Source organism: Haematobia irritans, chromosome 4, assembly GCF_050003625.1.
Source record: "Haematobia irritans isolate KBUSLIRL chromosome 4, ASM5000362v1, whole genome shotgun sequence".
Classification (NCBI taxonomy): Eukaryota; Metazoa; Arthropoda; class Insecta; order Diptera; family Muscidae; genus Haematobia; species Haematobia irritans.
In genome coordinates, this window is record NC_134400.1 from 135,784,277 (window position 1) to 135,802,790 (window position 18,514).

At 34.6% G+C, this 18,514-nt stretch overlaps 2 protein-coding genes across 14 annotated transcripts in view; one reads left to right on the forward strand and one right to left on the reverse strand.

Moving 5' to 3' along the window:
- Positions 1-8,667, reverse strand: part of LOC142234050 (adipose-secreted signaling protein) — a 68,281-nt gene extending 59,614 nt beyond the window's left edge. Inside the window, exon 1 of the mRNA XM_075305121.1 lies at positions 8,035-8,667. Coding sequence (XP_075161236.1) covers positions 8,035-8,071 — 37 coding nt within the window. The 5' untranslated portion in view covers positions 8,072-8,667. The remainder of the gene's footprint in view (positions 1-8,034) is intronic.
- A 4,356-nt stretch (positions 8,668-13,023) lies between these two features.
- Gug (arginine-glutamic acid dipeptide repeats grunge) overlaps positions 13,024-18,514 on the forward strand; it is a 120,579-nt gene continuing 115,088 nt past the window's right edge. For 8 of the 13 annotated variants that reach the window (XM_075306443.1, XM_075306451.1, XM_075306449.1 and 5 more), the window contains exon 1: positions 13,025-13,482. The gene's annotated coding sequence lies outside the window, so the exon portion shown is untranslated. Of the gene's footprint in view, positions 13,483-18,514 lie in introns of all 13 variants that reach the window. The other 5 variants (XM_075306444.1, XM_075306446.1, XM_075306445.1 and 2 more) reach the window with 1 other exon arrangement.

The following is an 18,514-nucleotide window of genomic DNA, read 5'->3' on the forward strand; positions in this document are numbered from 1 at the left end:
GATGGTAAAAACGGATATTGCGAAATGTGTTTGGGAGTCTCAATATATGGCTTGGAAAAAAGTGGACGCACTTCACCTCAAGAGAAAAGTGACCACTGTGGCCAAATGGAAAAAGATGGGGTTCCAGATTTATATGTGAAAGACAGATATTTTAGTGCTCTATCCGATGGTAAAAACGGATATTGCGAAATGTTTTTGGGAGTCTCAATATATGGCTTGGAAAAAAGTGGACGCACTTCACCTCAAGAGAAAAGTGACCACTGTGGCCAAATGGAAAAAGATGGGGTTCCAGATTTATATGTGAAAGATAGATCTTTTAGTGCTCTATCCGATGGTAAAAACGGATATTGCGAAATGTGTTTGGGAGTCTCAATATATGGCTTGGAAAAAAGTGGACGCACTTCACCTCAAGAGAAAAGTGACCACTGTGGCCAAATGGAAAAAGATGGGGTTCCAGATTTATATGTGAAAGACAGATATTTTAGTGCTCTATCCGATGGTAAAAACGGATATTGCGAAATGTTTTTGGGAGTCTCAATATATGGCTTGGAAAAAAGTGGACGCACTTCACCTCAAGAGAAAAGTGACCACTGTGGCCAAATGGAAAAAGATGGGGTTCCAGATTTATATGTGAAAGATAGATCTTTTAGTGCTCTATCCGATGGTAAAAACGGATACAGCTAAATGTGTTTGGGAGTCTCAATATATGGCTTGGAAAAAAGTGGACGCACTTCGCCTCAAGAGAAAAGTGACCACTGTGGCCAAATGGAAAAAGATGGGGTTCCAGATTTATATGTGAAAGATAGATCTTTTAGTGCTCTATCCGATTGTAAAAACGGATACAGCTAAATGTGTTTGGGAGTCTCAATATATGGCTTGGAAAAAAGTGGACGCACTGCTCCTGGAGAGAAAAATGACCACTGTGGCCAAATGGAAAAATATGGGGTTCCAGATTTATATGTGAAAGATAGATCTTTTAGTGGTCTATCCGATGGTAAAAACGGATACAGCTAAATGTGTTTGGGAGTCACAATATATGGCTTTGAATAACGGTTTATATGGGGGCTAATATATAATTATGATATGATACTGATATGGACTAATTTGTTCATGATGGTTGGGGACCACACACTAATTTCTCGTACTAAATTTTAACCGTATCTGAAATTTGGTGTTTCACAAGGCTGCGGAAATCAAATCTGGGCATCGGTTTATATAATGGCTATACCTAAATGTGGTCAGATATGGCCCATTTGCAATACCATCCGGCCTACATGAATAACAACTACTTACGCCAAGTTTCAAGTGTTCAGAAGTTAGTGTGATTTCACCATACGGAGATAGGTAGATCGACCGCACATTTCACGACGACCTAGAATATATAGACTTTATAGGGTCTGAAACCAATATTTCGATGTGTTAAAACCGGAATAACGAAGTAATGGCGAAAGGTATAAAAACACAAATTATTTGAATTACTTGATTTCTTCGGAACTTGTTAATTAATATTCTATTTGAATTAAAAATTTTACAGATTTTGGTCGAAATATTCTAGACCTCGCTTTACGTGGCAGATACGTTAAGTTTTAAGTTTTTAATTGAGGAAATTATTTGTTTTTTGTTCCAATTTTAATTTATTTATAATTAATTGTCGGTTAGATGAATTAATATTCTTATAATCTTACAAAAGTTTAAATTTTTCATAAATTTGCGATTTTAATTATAGTTTGATTTTTCTTTAGATTTGCGTCAAAATTTTATTAAAAAATATGTAGTACGCTGAAAAAAATATTTGCGATTTTAATTATAGTTTGACTTTCCTTTAGATTTACGTCAAAGTTTTATTAAAAAATGTGTAGTACACTTAAAAAAAATATTTACGTGATATTAAAGGTTACGCAACCTAAATTTTCCATTTGGCCACAGTGGTCCCTTTCCTCTCCAGGAGCAGTGCGTCCACTTTTTTCCAAGCCATATATTGAGACTCCCAAACACATTTCGCAATATCCGTTTTTACCATCGGATAGAGTACTAAAAGATCTATCTTTCACATATAAATCTGGAACCCCATCTTTTTCCATTTGGCCACAGTGGTCACTTTTCTCTTGAGGCGAAGTGCGTCCACTTTTTTCCAAGCCATATATTGAGACTCCCAAACACATTTCGCAATATCCGTTTTTACCATCGGATAGAGCACTAAAAGATCTATCTTTCACATATAAATCTGGAACCCCATCTTTTTCCATTTGGCCACAGTGGTCACTTTTCTCTCCAGAAGCAGTGCGTCCACTTTTTTCCAAGCCATATATTGAGACTCCCAAACACATTTCGCAATATCCGTTTTTACCATCGGATAGAGCACTAAAAGATCTATCTTTCACATATAAATCTGGAACCCCATCTTTTTCCATTTGGCCACAGTGGTCACTTTTCTCTCCAGAAGCAGTGCGTCCACTTTTTTCCAAGCCATATATTGAGACTCCCAAACACATTTAGCTGTATCCGTTTTTACCATCGGATAGAGCACTAAAATATCTATCTTTCACATATAAATCTGGAACCCCATCTTTTTCCATTTGGCCACAGTGGTCACTTTTCTCTTGAGGTGAAGTGCGTCCACTTTTTTCCAAGCCATATATTGAGACTCCCAAACACACTTAGCTGTATCCGTTTTTACCATCGGATAGAGCACTGAAAGATCTATCTTTCACATATAAATCTGGAATCCCATCTTTTTCCATTTGGCCACAGTGGCCACTTTTCTCTTGAGGTGAAATGCGTCCACTTTTTTCCAAGCCATATATTGAGACTCCCAAACACATTTCGCAATATCCGTTTTTACCATCGGATAGAGCACTAAAAGATCTATCTTTCACATATAAATCTGGAACCCCATCTTTTTCCATTTGGCCACAGTGGTCACTTTTCTCTTGAGGTGAAGTGCGTCCACTTTTTTGCAAGCCATATATTGAGACTCCCAAACACATTTCGCAATATCCGTTTTTACCATCGGATAGAGCACTAAAAGATCTATCTTTCACATATAAATCTGGAACCCCATCTTTTTCCATTTGGCCACAGTGGTCACTTTTCTCTCTGTTTCGTATATGCAACATTACTCGGATTCGGAAGATTTGTGGCAAAAGGTTTTAATTCCAATCGAAAGCTATCGTTTCAGTTTATCTTTGGTTAAAATTTGGCTTTTCTATCTCTTCCCGTTTGGCCAATTTGTGCCAATTTTTACGGAGGATTATATCGCAAAAAAAAATTTATTCGTATATAACTCATTTTTTCACATATAGGTGGCGCTGAAACGAATTTTCATATACGGATTTATTTTCCCTTACATTGTGCTACAATAATCCATGGTCATGAAGACAAACTGTACGCAAACTTTTACTGTTGATTGAGGCTACATTGATTCCCCTGATTATCTACATTGGAGCGATTGAAAATTGGTTGGCATGGCTTCAAGAATATACAAGACTCCACACATGTTTGGGGGAGCAATTTTGTTTTTCCGATTATTAAAAAATTCAGCAGTTTTTGGGAAGAAATTCCATGCGAAAATTGGTCCATATCGGTTCATAATTATATATAGCCCCCATATAAACCGATCCCCAGATTTGACCTCCGGAGCCTCTTGAAGGAAGGATCCGGTTAAAATTTGGGACATTTCGCTAGTATATGGCCGAGAACAACCATGCCAAAATTGGTCCGTATCGATCTATATTATATATAGCCCCCAAATAAACCGATCCCCAATCACAGAAAAATTACGATTACCACTCGAGCCAAAAATAATCTACCACAATTTTATTGCCATAGAAAATTTTGTCAAAATTGTATATTTCTATAGAAAATTTTGTCAACATTTTATGTCTTTAGGAAATTTTGTCAAAATATAATTTCTATACAAAATTTTGTCAAAAATTTGTTTCTATAGAAAATTTTGTCAAAATGTTATTTCTTTGGAAAATGTTGTCAGAATTTTATTTCTGTAGAAAATTTTCTCAAAATGTTATTTCTATAGAAAATTTAGGAAGCATTTCATAGTTGGAGAGAAATATTTTGCAAAATCTTCCACAACATCAAGAATTCTTCCAATCTACCACACAGTAAAAAATCTGTCATTTTTGGTAGATTCGTGTTCATAATTGTATATAGCCTCCATATAAACCGACCCCCATATTTCAATTCTTGCTCTATAATTACCGCACAAAACTTCATCATACGTATTTCATCGACTTTTCTTTTGTCTACTATATATCCCGGACTAACTTAAGATTTAGAAGATGATGTTAAGAAGTTTAAGATGCCTTGCCATCGACCGAAACCCATGTAATTTAATTGTGGATGACCGTCTTTAGTAGAAGTTTCTACGCAATCCATGGTGGAGGGTACATAAGATTCGGCCTGGCCGAACTTACGGCCGTATATACTTGTTGTGATTGATTTTTGTTTCAATTAAAAAATTTGTTGAATCAATTAAATTTTTAGTTGTATTTTTTTATACCCACCACCATAGAATGGTGACGGGGGTATAATAAGTTTGTCATTCCGTTTGTAACACATCGAAATATCGATTTCCGACTATATAAAGTATATATATATTCTTGATCAGGGAGAAATTCTAAGACGATATAGCCATGTCCGTCTGTCCGTCTGCCCGTCTGCCTGTCTGTTGTAATCACGCTACAGTCTTCAATAATAAAGCAATCGTGCTGAAATTAGGCACAAACCCGTCTTTTGTCTGCAGGCAGGTCAAGTTCGAAGATGGGCTATATCGGTCCAAGTTTTGATATAGTCCCCATATAAACCGACCTCCCGATTTGGGGTCTTAGGCTTATAGAAACCTTAGTTTCCATCCAATTTGTCTGAAATTGGAAATCTATAGGTATTTTAGGACCACAAAGAGGTGTGCCAAAAATGGTGAGTATCGGTCCATGTTTTGGTATAGGCCCTATATAGACCGATCTCCCGATTATATTTCTAGGGCTTCTAGAATCGGTAGTTTCTATCCAATTCGCCTGAAATTGGAAATCTAGAGGTATTTTAGCACCATAAACAGGTGTGCCAAAAATGGTGACTATCGGGTAATGTTTAGGTATAGCCCCCATATAAACCGATTTCCCGATTTTACTTCTTGGGCTTCTAGAATCCTTAGTTATAATCCAATTTGCTTGAAATTTGAAATCTAGAGGTATTTTAGGACCATAAAGAGATGTGCTAAAAATGCTGAGTATCGGTCAAGGTGTTGGTATATCCCCCATATAGACCGATCTCCCGATATGGGGTCTTGGGCTTATAGAATCCGTAGTTTTTATCGAATTTGCCTTAAATTGGAAATCTAGAGGTATTTTAGAACAATAAAGAGGTGTGCCGAAAATGGTGAGTATCGGTTCATGTTTTGGTATAGCCCCCATATAGACTGATCTCCAGTTTTAACTTCTTGGGCGTCTAAAATCAGTAGGTTTTATCCAATTTGCCTGAAATTAGAAATCTAGAGGTGTTTTAAAACCCTAAAGAGGTGTGCTGAAAATGATGAGTATCGGACCATGTTTTTATATAGCCTCCATATAGACCGATATCCAGATTTTATTCTTGGGCTTATAGAAACCGTAGTTTTTATCCAACTTGCCTCAAATTGGAAATCTAGAGGAGGATCTAGAGGACCATAAAAAGGTATGCCGAAAATGGTGAGTATAGGTCCATGTTTTGATATAGTCATCAGATAGACCGATCTCTCGATATTACTTTCTGGGCTTCTAGAAACCGTAATTGTTGTCCACTTTGCCTGAAATCAAAAATCTCGAGGTTTTTAGGAATATAAATAGGTGTGCAAGAAATGATTTTATTTTTTAGGCTTCTAGAATCCTTAGTTTTTATCGAATTTGCCTGAAATGAGAAATCTAGAGGTATTTTAGGACCTTAAATATGAGAGCCGAAAATGGCGTGTATTGGTCCATGTTTTGGTTTATCTCCCAAATAGATCGATCTCCCGATTTTACTTCATGGGCTTTTAGAAACCATAGTTTTTATCAAATTTACATGAAATTTTAAATCTAGAAGTATTTTGAGGAACATATTTAAAGAGGTGTGCCGAAAATGGTGAATATCGGTCCATGTGCACTGGTAATGAAAATTGCTTGAAACTGAATTATAGTTTCCAGATTTTACTTCTGGTAATCATTTAAATAATGGGGGTAAAAATCTACAGATGTTAGATTTTAAATCGAGGCGTTATTTCATCGTTTTCTTGCACACTTGCACACGATGTTTATGATTCCTCTAATACTCAAACAAATATGGTTCTTATAAATCCAGAATCTGATCTAGTCTTCATAGGTAAAATCGTTGAATTTATCTTCGGGAAGTGCACTGGTTGAACTGATCTGCTTGTCATCAAATCCCACTGAAATTTTCACAGGTAACTATAATATTTGATTCATGGTGGTGGGTATTTAAGATTCGGCCCGGCCGAACTTACTGCTTTACTTAATTGGAATAATTTTAGTGAAAAGTTTTTCTGTGTACTAATTGTTAATCTTTTTCGAATATATATAAAATCATGAATCGTATTCTTATTCTATAGAAACTCACACAACATGAACCAATCTATACCACAGTAAACATTTTTTATGTTTACTGTGGTATAGATTAAAGTAATAATATTTACGTCTAAAAAATAATAAAATTTTTGAAAAACAATCAAGACACAAAAATAAATTGCTTCATAAATAAAACAACAACAACCTTAAGTCATATTTAAAGAGGTAAACACAGTCAGGCCAGATAATATGGTATATGGGCTCAATCGGAAAGATAAAATGAAAAATTTCAATTAAAATGTAAGTAAAGTAAATTGATTTTTAACATTAACTAGTACATAAAGTCAACCGGACCAAATCTCATTTCCAGATCTAATTGTGGACCGATATTGACCATTTTGTAAGTGCTTGTAAAAAGGTGGATAGTAATGTCGCGTACGATGGGGCTCCTGTACACTTATAAAGTATAATTTGGATATGGATTTATAAGGAGATATATTAAATATACATCGATATTGGTCATTTACATGTCACATCTGACACAATATGAGTCTCTGGAAAGCTTTAGAAATCTTATCTGGAAAACTTTTTAAATTAGGATATAACTAACGATGGATGTATGAATGTATGGGGGCATATTAAATATACACCGATATGGATCATTTTGTGAATGCTAAACTTTAAAAAGCTTTAGAAATCCTATCAGGAGTAGATAATCCACCGATGAAAAATTTACCGATGCCACCGATAAAATATCACCAGCATTACTGAAATGGGATAATCCACCGATGAAAAACTTTTTTTGTGTTCGGTCGAGGCAGGAATCGAACCCACGACATGCAAGGCGGGCATGCTAAACACTGCACCACGTTGGCTTCCAAGAAAAGGAATACTTCAACACCTTTGTATTTGAATACAGTAAGAATTTGCGACATTTGCGGTGTAACTTTACAGACTCTCTTCTCTAATTCATTAACTTAAAGTAAAATAAAGTGCGTATAATACAATAAATATAAATGAAAAGACCGACCTAATGTATTTGCGTGATGTTATGTAAGATTATTAAAAATTAATTCCTATAAAAACCATGGTATATCGTTATTGGGTTAAAGGTCGTCTATCCAATGAGGTTGTTTGACTCAAAATGAGGCTCGAGAGTTTTGGAAAAAGATCAGTTGATAATTTTGTATTCGAATACAGTAAGAATTTGCAGTTTCGAGTCGAATTTCCACAACTTCTAACTATATCCCTGAATTCATTAATCAACATGACTTCTTCAACCTAACTTTTCATTCAGATTTTCTCTAAAAAAAAAAAAACTAGAGTTTGGCTCATAACTGGGTAGATAAAGTGGCTATAGATATATTTTTACATCATCTGATGGTTCATGCTCCTCGTGTATTAACGATAATAAAAATAAATTAAATGACAGACCCAATGAAGAGCGGAAAACATTTATATTGTTCCATATAGGGTTTCTTACCAGGTTGATCCATTGTTGTCGTGGCTCCCTCTGACATTTTAGTGTTTGCTGTTAAAATATCCTATTTATTGTATTTATTATCACCAAACCTTTCCAACGTGTAGGAAATAATAGGCTGTGATTGGATGTTTGTGTTATTATAAATTTATTTATTTATTTATTTGATGTTAATCAAAATATAACAGCAACGTATATTTAAGAAGTGTTTTGTTTACTTTTTCTTGTTATTTTTTGTTATCACCCAAATATATGCACGGAAAATACTCACACAAAAATTGAATGGTAATGTATAACGAATTAATCCTTTCGAAGTTTAATTTCAGATTTCAACTTTTCATAAGACAAGGGAAAAAATCAAGGTCAATGCACTTTTGGTTAGATCAAGTCTTGGTGTCCCCGGCAATTGAGACTGCTTTTATTTTTCCTGCTCTAAATGCGTATAGCCGACAAAATGTATTTATCGCCAACAACCATATACAATTTTCCAAATATATATTTTTTTTATTTTTAGTTATAATTTCACAGAACTTTAGATCTATTGTTTTGAATTCATTCCATTTATTTTTACTTTAAAGTGATGGCGAGCGAAAACGACCGACCAAATGAATGCAGCGTATTCTTCATACTCTTCTCTCAAATTGTTAATTGCCCGGATTAGTGGTAAGTTTGCGCTTGCAGTCAGCTGTTATTACTATGCGTTACGATGCTAGTAATCTGGCAATGATAATCAATAAACACAGTGTGGGCATTTTTCAAACGCAAAACCTATAAAGTTTCACATCATTTTCAACATAAATTCAACTTGATTTGTAAGTAACTTCACAATTTGGTTTCAAATATTTTGCCAATTATTTCCATAGAATCCAAATGTTGACGAAATATTTGAAAATGTGTTGAAAACGATTGGAGAAAACTTTGAGAAAATACTATTCTTGCAACGAAAAATGCATGTAATTTTTTCAATACTAATTTATGCAACGAACTTCGTGGTCAATTGGAAGAAACAAAAACATCTGGAAAATGATGGACTTAACTGAAATTAATTCAAATAATTTATAATAAATAAAAAATAATAAAAAATAACTGTTAATGATATTTCAAGTTTTGTTGATATTTTTATTTATTGATATGTTTAATAAGATAATTATTTTTTGTTTGTTATTGTAGTTTCGCTTATTTTTAATGTCGATAAATAAATAAATTATACAAAGGTATTAGAAAAATTATTGATTGGCGATGAATTTCAATTTGAGTTTAGTTCGAGTTTAGTCGCTAAAATCGAATATAAATCAGTAAACAGATGGCGAATACCCCAAAGCAACTTTTCACAAAGTTTAAAATTTTTTAATGAATTATTAGAGAAAAGAAACGATCTAAGCAGACAAATTCGAACATAATATCTACCTTTACAGTTGATTTACAAGTAAATTTCCTGAAATAATCAAAATTATAAATGAAAACAAACCCTGTCAGCATTTCAAAGTTCCATTTCATCCTCATCGCTACCACAGACTCGTAAATGTCACTACAACAATCGTCAACTGTGATGGGGGAAGCATATCAAAAAATAAAAAATGTACATGAATGTATTTTGCCAACACTATTGTTACAGGAGCCATTTTATATTTTTTGAAACGCCAAGAGCAATAAGCTTATTATAATTTATTTAAATAAAAACGAAAATAAAGTGCTGAAAATATAGTTATTCTCTTATGCTATGTTCCCACCGACTCGTTTTCCTCATTCGTTTTTCCAAAATATTTCACCGTTCACACCGGGTTAAGATGTTTTAGGTTGACAGTTACCATGGAAACTAGAAATTCACATTTACTCGAAATTAACATATATGCAACCTATGTCCAAATAATTACCGCGAGTGCAAAGGGAAATTTTTTTTTTATCTTATTTTCACATGTCCATGTTCTTAAAAGCTTTTGTTTATTCTTTTTTTTTTCTATGAAACTATTTCAATATTTTGACACATATTTTGAATAGGGTATGTTATTCGAGGTATATTCCAAATTAGGTGGGTTCACATTCTAAAATTTATGTGTTTTAGAGGAAAACTTGTGTTTTGAACTTGTTTTTTAGTATGGCGAAAACGACTCGTTTTGAAGTGCTTATAAAGGGAAAACATTTCAAATCCCAAAACATGCTTGGTGAGAACACCGTATTATACTCTTTACAGACCATCAGTTATTCCGGACGGAATGTCGGTGTTTGTAAGGAATCTTACAGTGTGTCGGATCGATACGACTTGTCGGCGATGACTAAATAATCGGTAAATGTGTCATCGATCCCATAAACATGCAGCAGTATCGATTATGCCTTCGGACTTAACTTATAATGTGCACAATATCCCTGCCAGCATTTCAAAGTTCCATTTCATCCTCATCGCTACCACAGACTCGTAAATGTCACCACAACCATCGCGAACTGTGATGGGGGAAGCATATCAAAAAGTACAAAATGTACATGAAAGTATTTTGCCATCACTACTGTTAGAAGAGCCATTTTATTTTTTGTGAAACGCCAAGCGCAACCAGCTTGTTATATTTTATTTAAATAAGAACGAAAATAAAGTTCTGAAAACATAGATATTACGCTTAAAATTGTAAAAGGTATATGGCGAACAATTTTCGACTTTCCAAATAGAATAAAGTAATCGTTTTTCAAATATTTTTCCAGGTACGCTGTCTCCATCGAAAATAAACAAACTGGCTGATAGACGCTGCAGTATGTAACTTGCTACTTAAAACTCAACATCATTCTTTTATTAATGCAAAAAATTATGTTAAATGTGATGAGATAAACCGAAAAATGTTATATTTATAAGAAATTATAAATGTTTAATCAAATCAATAAACATCTACACAATCGTGTTTTACTTGACCACAATGATTCTTCTACAATTACCTTAAAATGCACTTTTTCTGATAGTTTGCAGGGGTTCTTATTGGAGTCCTCCGAAATTGATCTAAACAGGCACCTAATAATTGCACTGATGAGAAACTTTTTCGTAGTAACTTGGCGTGGTACAACTTCTCAATAGTGACGGCGCTTTTCCGACGAGTTTTTGATGTCGTATATGATTGTTTTCGACGTAGTGGGGATTCTCAGAAGCGCCCCCAAATTCAAAAAATGTTGGCAGGGATATGGGATATGTTCGACACGAGCACTGTCGTCCGGAATAACTGATAGTCTGTAAAGCGCATTAGCGGAATTATTTCCGTGAGCGTATTTTTCCGAAATTCGGTACTCACGCACGCTCACGAAGATATTAGTTTCGTGACTCCCGCTCACGCATGGCATTTGATTTGTTAATCACATTCAAGCCGTTGCCATCATCGTGACTCACGAATCACGCGTGATGCGCTTTACAGACTATCAGTTATTCCGGACGACAGTGCTCGTGTCGAACATATCCCATATATTGTGCACATTATAAGTTAAGTCCGAAGGCATAATCGATACTGCAGCATGTTTATGGGATCGATAACACATTTACCGATTTTTTAGTCATCGCCGACAAGTCGTATCGATCCGACACACTGTAAGATTCTTTACAAACACCGACATTCCGTCCGGAATAACTGATAGTCTGTAAAACGCATGAGTCACGTGAGTCACGACAATTTCGTGTCAGGTGCACTCCTCTACCTTAAGGCCGGTACTCTGTTCGGTTTTCGCGTTGAAACTCCATACAAAACCAAAAAATGCGAAAAATTTGCGAAATTTTTTCCATTTGTGATACTTTGTTTTTTCGTGTTGAAAAACTGACGTTTATAGCACGGCGCCATTTGCAATGTGAATTAAGAAATAATTTATTTATTAAAAACTATTTGTGCGGGTTTATAAATCAAACACGGACCATATTTTTGTTCCGAAACTATACAAAGGATCAAAGGAATAGCAGATCAATTGCCCAAGGAAAAATAAAATGTTATTTTGTAAAAACACGCAACACCACCAACTTAATCCAATATCGCTCCCTGTAAAATAGCGCTCCAAGCTACCTAAAAAAACGCCGCTTTCTATGTGCGAAATAATGGTTTCCTTAAATTTTTTTCGCAAGAATGAACATAGTACCGGCCTTTAGATTCAATATAGAAATTTATTAAACGCTAACGGCTTATAAAACCGTCTATCAAGAAATTTCGACGGCGTTAAAAATTAGAGCAGGAACAGTGCTTTTATTGTCCGACTTTTTTTCAGGGATGTAAAAGTTGGTACAATGGAAAAAAAGTTTAGTACATTCCTCTTCCCAAAAGTACATTGTACTACAATGATATATTTGATACAATTTGAAAAATTTAGTTCGTCTTCAAATTTACTCTAGAAGTCTCGGCGTCTACTTATATTAATAATAATTTTGTCCATTATAACTTATCGTTATCACATCTTTTAGGTACTGACTAAATTATAGTCGAATTGGATAAAAATTGTCCATTTAAAATCGGGGTATGGGGCACTCATCGACAAAAATTGTCTCATATGCACCATTTGACAAGAAAATAATATATTTCGAAGATGCAAAGGCATATAGATAATTTTTTCTGTATTCAGGATACATGGTTTAAAAGAAAATATATTTTGGATTTGAGAACTTATACTGAGGTCATGTCCATACTTGTCAAGCCATGTTATAGCGAAATCTGAGCGAGGTGTAAGCCAGTGCGAGGTATCCTGATTGTGAAGTTCACCAACTTAAATGTTCAAAAATTTTGTCAGCAAGTATTACTAAGGGTAATTGTACGACTTGTTTTTGGTTTCCGCCAGTTTACTTCACAACCATCGTTATTTTACAAGTTGATAAATAGTTTTTATTTTTCGGTTACTATATTCCAATCCACTATTTTTGAAACTTGGTACTACACAGAAAGTACGCTTTTTTATTGTCGTTGGTACAATTAAAAAATATGATTTTTCATCCCTGACATCGATTACTTAGAGTCGCTATAGTACGAAAATGTGCAACCGTGCATAATACAAAATGGTTGCCAGTTTTTTGTTCGCGAAGAAAAAAATTTAGCTCTTTGTTTGGGAAGGAAAATTTGGCAAAAAAATAGTTAAAAAGTTAAAAATTTTTATAGAAAAAACATATACTAGACAAGTGCAAGTGTTTTTTATATCAGAAGTGCAAGTTCTAGATACTAAGGAGCACTAAATTAAGAAGCAAATATCCCCAAAAAAATATCTGAAAGGCACAAGTTGAGCACGAAGGAAAAATCTTACAAAAGTCATTAAAAAGAATGAGTGTATGAGGAAAAAGAAGAAAGCAATATATATGCAAAAAGTGATGAAGTTAAAACCAAGCTATAGAAAATATAAAAGTGCAGTGAAACTGAGCTAGTAATGTTATCGTTTATAATAAATTAGTTACTCGAAGTATATAAACTAACTAAAAGATTTGTTTAATGCATTTTAGCAGTTGTTATCGGAAAAAAGGTGAGAAAGACATAATTAAGAGGCGCTTAAAACTAAAAGTACACTCACACATTTGCATATGTATGAACATATACATGCCCAGTGGCATCCCATTTGAACACACGCACACTGTCGCACATGGATTTCGTTTTCGTCGTCTTGTTCAAACAAACCTATGGACACACAATCGAATCACAGAACGTTGCGGCAGTTGGTTGTTGGCAGTTGGACGTAATAACCGAAAACCAAACAAGGAAGACCCATTATTTTGGATACTACCGTTCCTGCTTCCTTTTAATATTGAAGTAGATTTGATTATAAACATATAAGAACTAAACTTTGATTCTGCCTAAGAAATTGTGAAAAATTGCTTTAGAATATAGGGCACCTTAAAATGGAAAACAAATGAATACTACATCGTTGGTATAGAAGAGTTCCCCGAAGGTTTTTGTTATCGTGTCAACATAGTCCTTTTTTACTTTGTTATTTTAAACAATTCATTTTTATGAAAGAAAAGGTATTAAATTATTTGGACTATACCCTTCCTATTAATGGATTTATTCTATGCTTTGGAGGTAGAGTTAAAACTCTCAGAAGTGTACTAAAGTTACTTTAAGGCGATAAAATAGCAAAGAGTTTCGTGAAAATCATTCACTTTTGAGAGGTATTTGATTTTCAGTGTCCAAGTCTAAAAGGTTTCACTGTAAAATCGCACGAAAATAGCACCTTTTTCCCTTAATTTTTGTTTTTATTTATTTAACTCATATTACAACCAAGCCCAAATGGTCAATACGGTTACAAAGATAGCTATCGTTGATAAAATACATTAAATTTGCCTTAAAAGGACAACAATTAAATGAAAAAAAAAATACATTGTTTGAATTGTTGTTTTGGATCACTACCTTCCAAGTTATAAAGAATTTGGAATTTGGCAAAAGTAGTATGATTTGTGGTCTCGAAATTTTGTTTTTGATTTTAGCGGCTAATCTTGGACTTACTACTGCCTATTTTTAGTTATTAATAAAATAGAGTTGGAGGATTTTTGTACATCTTTGAAACAGTATCAAAAAGAGATCTTGTTGTTCATGTAAACTCTGATTTAAACAATTTCATCATTTATATCATTGGAGTTTAAACGTGTGCATAACATTTGCGCCATTATACCCTTCGACATGAGAAAATACTTTCTCCAACATAACATGTTGTACGATTTGCTCGACTAGTTTACGTGCTATTAATCTATTAAATTTCTTTGTGTTTTTGAGTGAATCGATGAATCAATCGAAGAAAAGCTATGATATATTTTACAATGTACATGATTATATGGACTAGAAATGGACGCTGAATTGTGGGATTATCCCCACTTGCAGCTATAAAAACGATAGATCATAGAAAAACTTTTGTAGCATGTATCAGTAGAAAGGACGATTAAAAACTTGGATCATTCGTAGGGAGAACAATATTAACTACCTACAATGCCATTCTATCAAAGCAAAATATATTTTATACTTATTACTACGTACGGTTTTAATATCGTCCACTACCTTGTCCAATATTTGCTGCATTTCTAAAATATAAATCCGAAAAAAACTCAAAACAAAAAACTTTTCCACACTCTCTTCCCTTCTACATTGACATGGCCTTTTTAACAGATGAAAAAACCGCCTCTGTTAACGATACGACTACGAAATGCTTTTTGTAAGAAAACACCATCAAAGAACATCAACAAAAATACTCTTGGAGTAATGGAGAAATAAAGTAACTGCCATAGCTTTTTGTCATATTCCTCCTCCTTCACCCATGTCTTCAGTATTTTATCGCTTTTGTAGTAGTGTTGCATAGTCTGGTTTTTCATTTTTCCAATCGTTCTGCTATTAACATCCAACAACATTTTGCCATCATCCTCAATATGTTGCCCCAATGTCTTTATGTTGTTGCCTTTCATGAGAATTGTGGAGTGTATTAAGAGAAAGGCGAGAACAAAAGAAAAACAATTTCTTTTTCTGTTTATTTCGTTTAGTCTTTGTTGTACCTAGCAGTAGTAGTTGTTGTTGCTTTCTTTCTGTTCTGTGCTGTTAATAACAATAAAGAAGTAAAAAAACACGAATCCTGTTTTTTAGACGAGATGTGCACTCTGCTACTGCATCATCATCCGTCGTCATCAACAATATCGCATGGCTGTGTAGTTGTAGTGTGGTTGCTTGCTACAATCCTTACCTAACCCACCCTCTTCTTGCTGCGTTGTTGTTGTTTTTTTGTTTGTTTGCTAGCTAGCTATGTGTATTTGACTGAGTGGCTGGCTGGGCTGTTCATTCCTTTTCTTATTTCGGTGAATGATTTTTGGGCAGTGGTGAGTGAGTTCTGGTGTTATTGTAGCTGGCAAATTGTTGTTGGTGGTAGCGGTGGTGGGGTGAAGCTATAACCGAAACGATCAACGAATGTTAGCGACCCAACGGCCGACCGTCAGACAAACATTTTTAGGCATACATACGTCACACGCTTGCTCGTTCGTTCAACGCTTGCTTTTCTATGCCTTTTACACTTTAGCCACGCTAATGATTATGATGATGTTGAAGTTGATGAATGAAATGCCATAAAACACATAAAAAGATTCTCATATTAATTTGTTAAACAACAAATTGTAATGTTCTGCTTTGTTGTATATTGGCAGAACAATACAAGTGCGAGAGAGATGGGGAGCAAGAAAATGAGAGAGAGAGCACATTGTATTGGTATATTAACGTCTTGTGTACGGATTTCAAAGGGGGGTTTTTATTAATTTGCGGAGACACCGACACGCGGATAGACCCCCGTTGCTATAAGGAATTGTTATTCAGTTTGATGTAGTGTATGTTGAGTCCAGATTAACTTAATTACTTACAATAAACTTTTATTGGATGTTCTTCTTGGCGAGCAAAGTACATGAGGAGGATAGGACAATTTTTTCGATAAATTTATAACCAAAACCTAGTTTTAGTTACTACCATGACTTTCTTGACACATCTACTAAACTGATTATTTTGATTTAAATACCATTTTATCTATAAAATTATAACAGGTTGGCTGATAAGTCCCCGGTCTGACACATAGATGGCGTCGCTAGTATTAAATGCATATTATTTTTATATAGTACCAACCTTCAAATGATTCGTGTCAAAATTTGACGTCTGTAAGTCAATTAGTTTGTGAGATAGAGCGTCTTTTGTGAAGCAACTTTTGTTATTGTGAAAAAAATGAAAAAAAGGAATTTCGTGTTTTGATAAAATACTGTTTTCTGAAGGGGAAAAATACAGTGGAAGCAAAAACTTGGCTTGATAATGAGTTTCGGGACTCTGCCCCAGAGAAATCAACAATAATTGATTGGTATGCAAAATTCAAGCGTGGTGAAATGAGCACGGAGTACGGTGAACGCAGTGGACGCCCAAAAGAGGTGGTTACCGACGAAAACATCAAAAAAATCCGCAAAATGATTTTGAATGACGTAAAATGAAGTTGGTCGAGATAGCAGAGGCCTTAAAGATATCAAAGGAACGTGTTGGTCATATCATTCATCAATATTTGGATATGCGGAAGCTCTGTGCAAAATGGGTGCCGCGCGAGCTCACATTTGACCAAAAACAACAACGTGTTGATGATTCTGAGCTGTGTTTGCAGTTGTTAACTCGTAATACACCCGAGTTTTTCCGTCGATATGTGACAATGGATGAAACATGGTTCCATCGCTACACTCCTGAGTCCAATCGACAGTCGGCTGAGTGGACAGCGACCGGTGAACCGTCTCCGAAGTGTGGAAAGACTCAAAAGTCCGTTGGCAAAGTAATGGCCTCTGTTTTTTTGGGAAGCGCATGGATTAATTTTTATCGATTATCTTGAGAAGAGAAAACCCATCAACAGTGACTATTATATGGCGTTATTGGAGCGTTTGAAGGTCGAAATCGCGGCAAAACGGCCCCATATGAAGAAGAAAAGTGTTGTTCCACCAAGACAACGCACCGTGCCACAAGTCATTGAGAACGATGGCAAAAATTCATGAATTGGGCTTCGAATTGCTTCTCCACCCACCGTATTCTCCAGATCTGGCCCCCAGCGACTTTTTCTTGTTCTCAGACCAGAGAAAAAATTTGGCTGCAATGAAGAGGTGATCGCCGAAACTGAGGCCTATTTTGAGGCAAAACCGAAGGAGTACTACCAAAATGGCATCAAAAAATTGGAAGGTCGTTATAATCGTTGTATCGCTCTTGAAGGGAACTATGTTGAATAATAAAAACGAATTTTGACAAAAAATGTGTTTTTCTTTGTTAGACCGGGGACTTATCAGCCAACCTGTTATATTGTGTTCTTTGCTAGAATTTTGAATTCTCTCCCGATAACACTCAGGTGCTTCAACTTTACTGTTTACCAATTTAAGCAATTCTTGTTACAGAGATTACTGATTGAACGATTTATAGAAGAATAAATTAATTAATAAAAATGTCTATCATTGCCAAGGGTAGTTATTCTTATTAGCTGGAATAAGTATTTGTGGATATTATTTGAACCTTAAGCGATATTGTTTGCTTATTTGAATTGCACTAATATATTATATGCTTTTTTTAAAAAGTCATTCATATTGTTATTTAATTAAATGGTAAATTTATTTTGGATTTTATATAATTAATTAGATATAGTAACAATGCGCTATTTGTGGCCTTATTGGCTTATTGTTTTGTCTTCCTGGAACATTTGTTATTTTTCCTCACATCCCTTTCGTTTTTTTTTTATGGGATTAAAGTTAAGATATATTGAAACGGAAACGAAAATTGATTCTAACCGATATCCTAGGTAACCTGAACATCCTAGCTTTAACAAATTGCAAATAAAAAACGTACGCTTTTCTACCAAATTCTCCAAATTGGAAACCGTTTTTATACTTTTTTGTTATCTTGTCTTGCTTATTGGAAGATGAGCGGTATACAAAGAAGTATTGGGTGCATTACGTTAGGTATAGTGGCGGTCCGTTTTTTTTCAAGTTTAGTTTGACTATTTTTATTCCATTGCGATATGACAGTCGTTT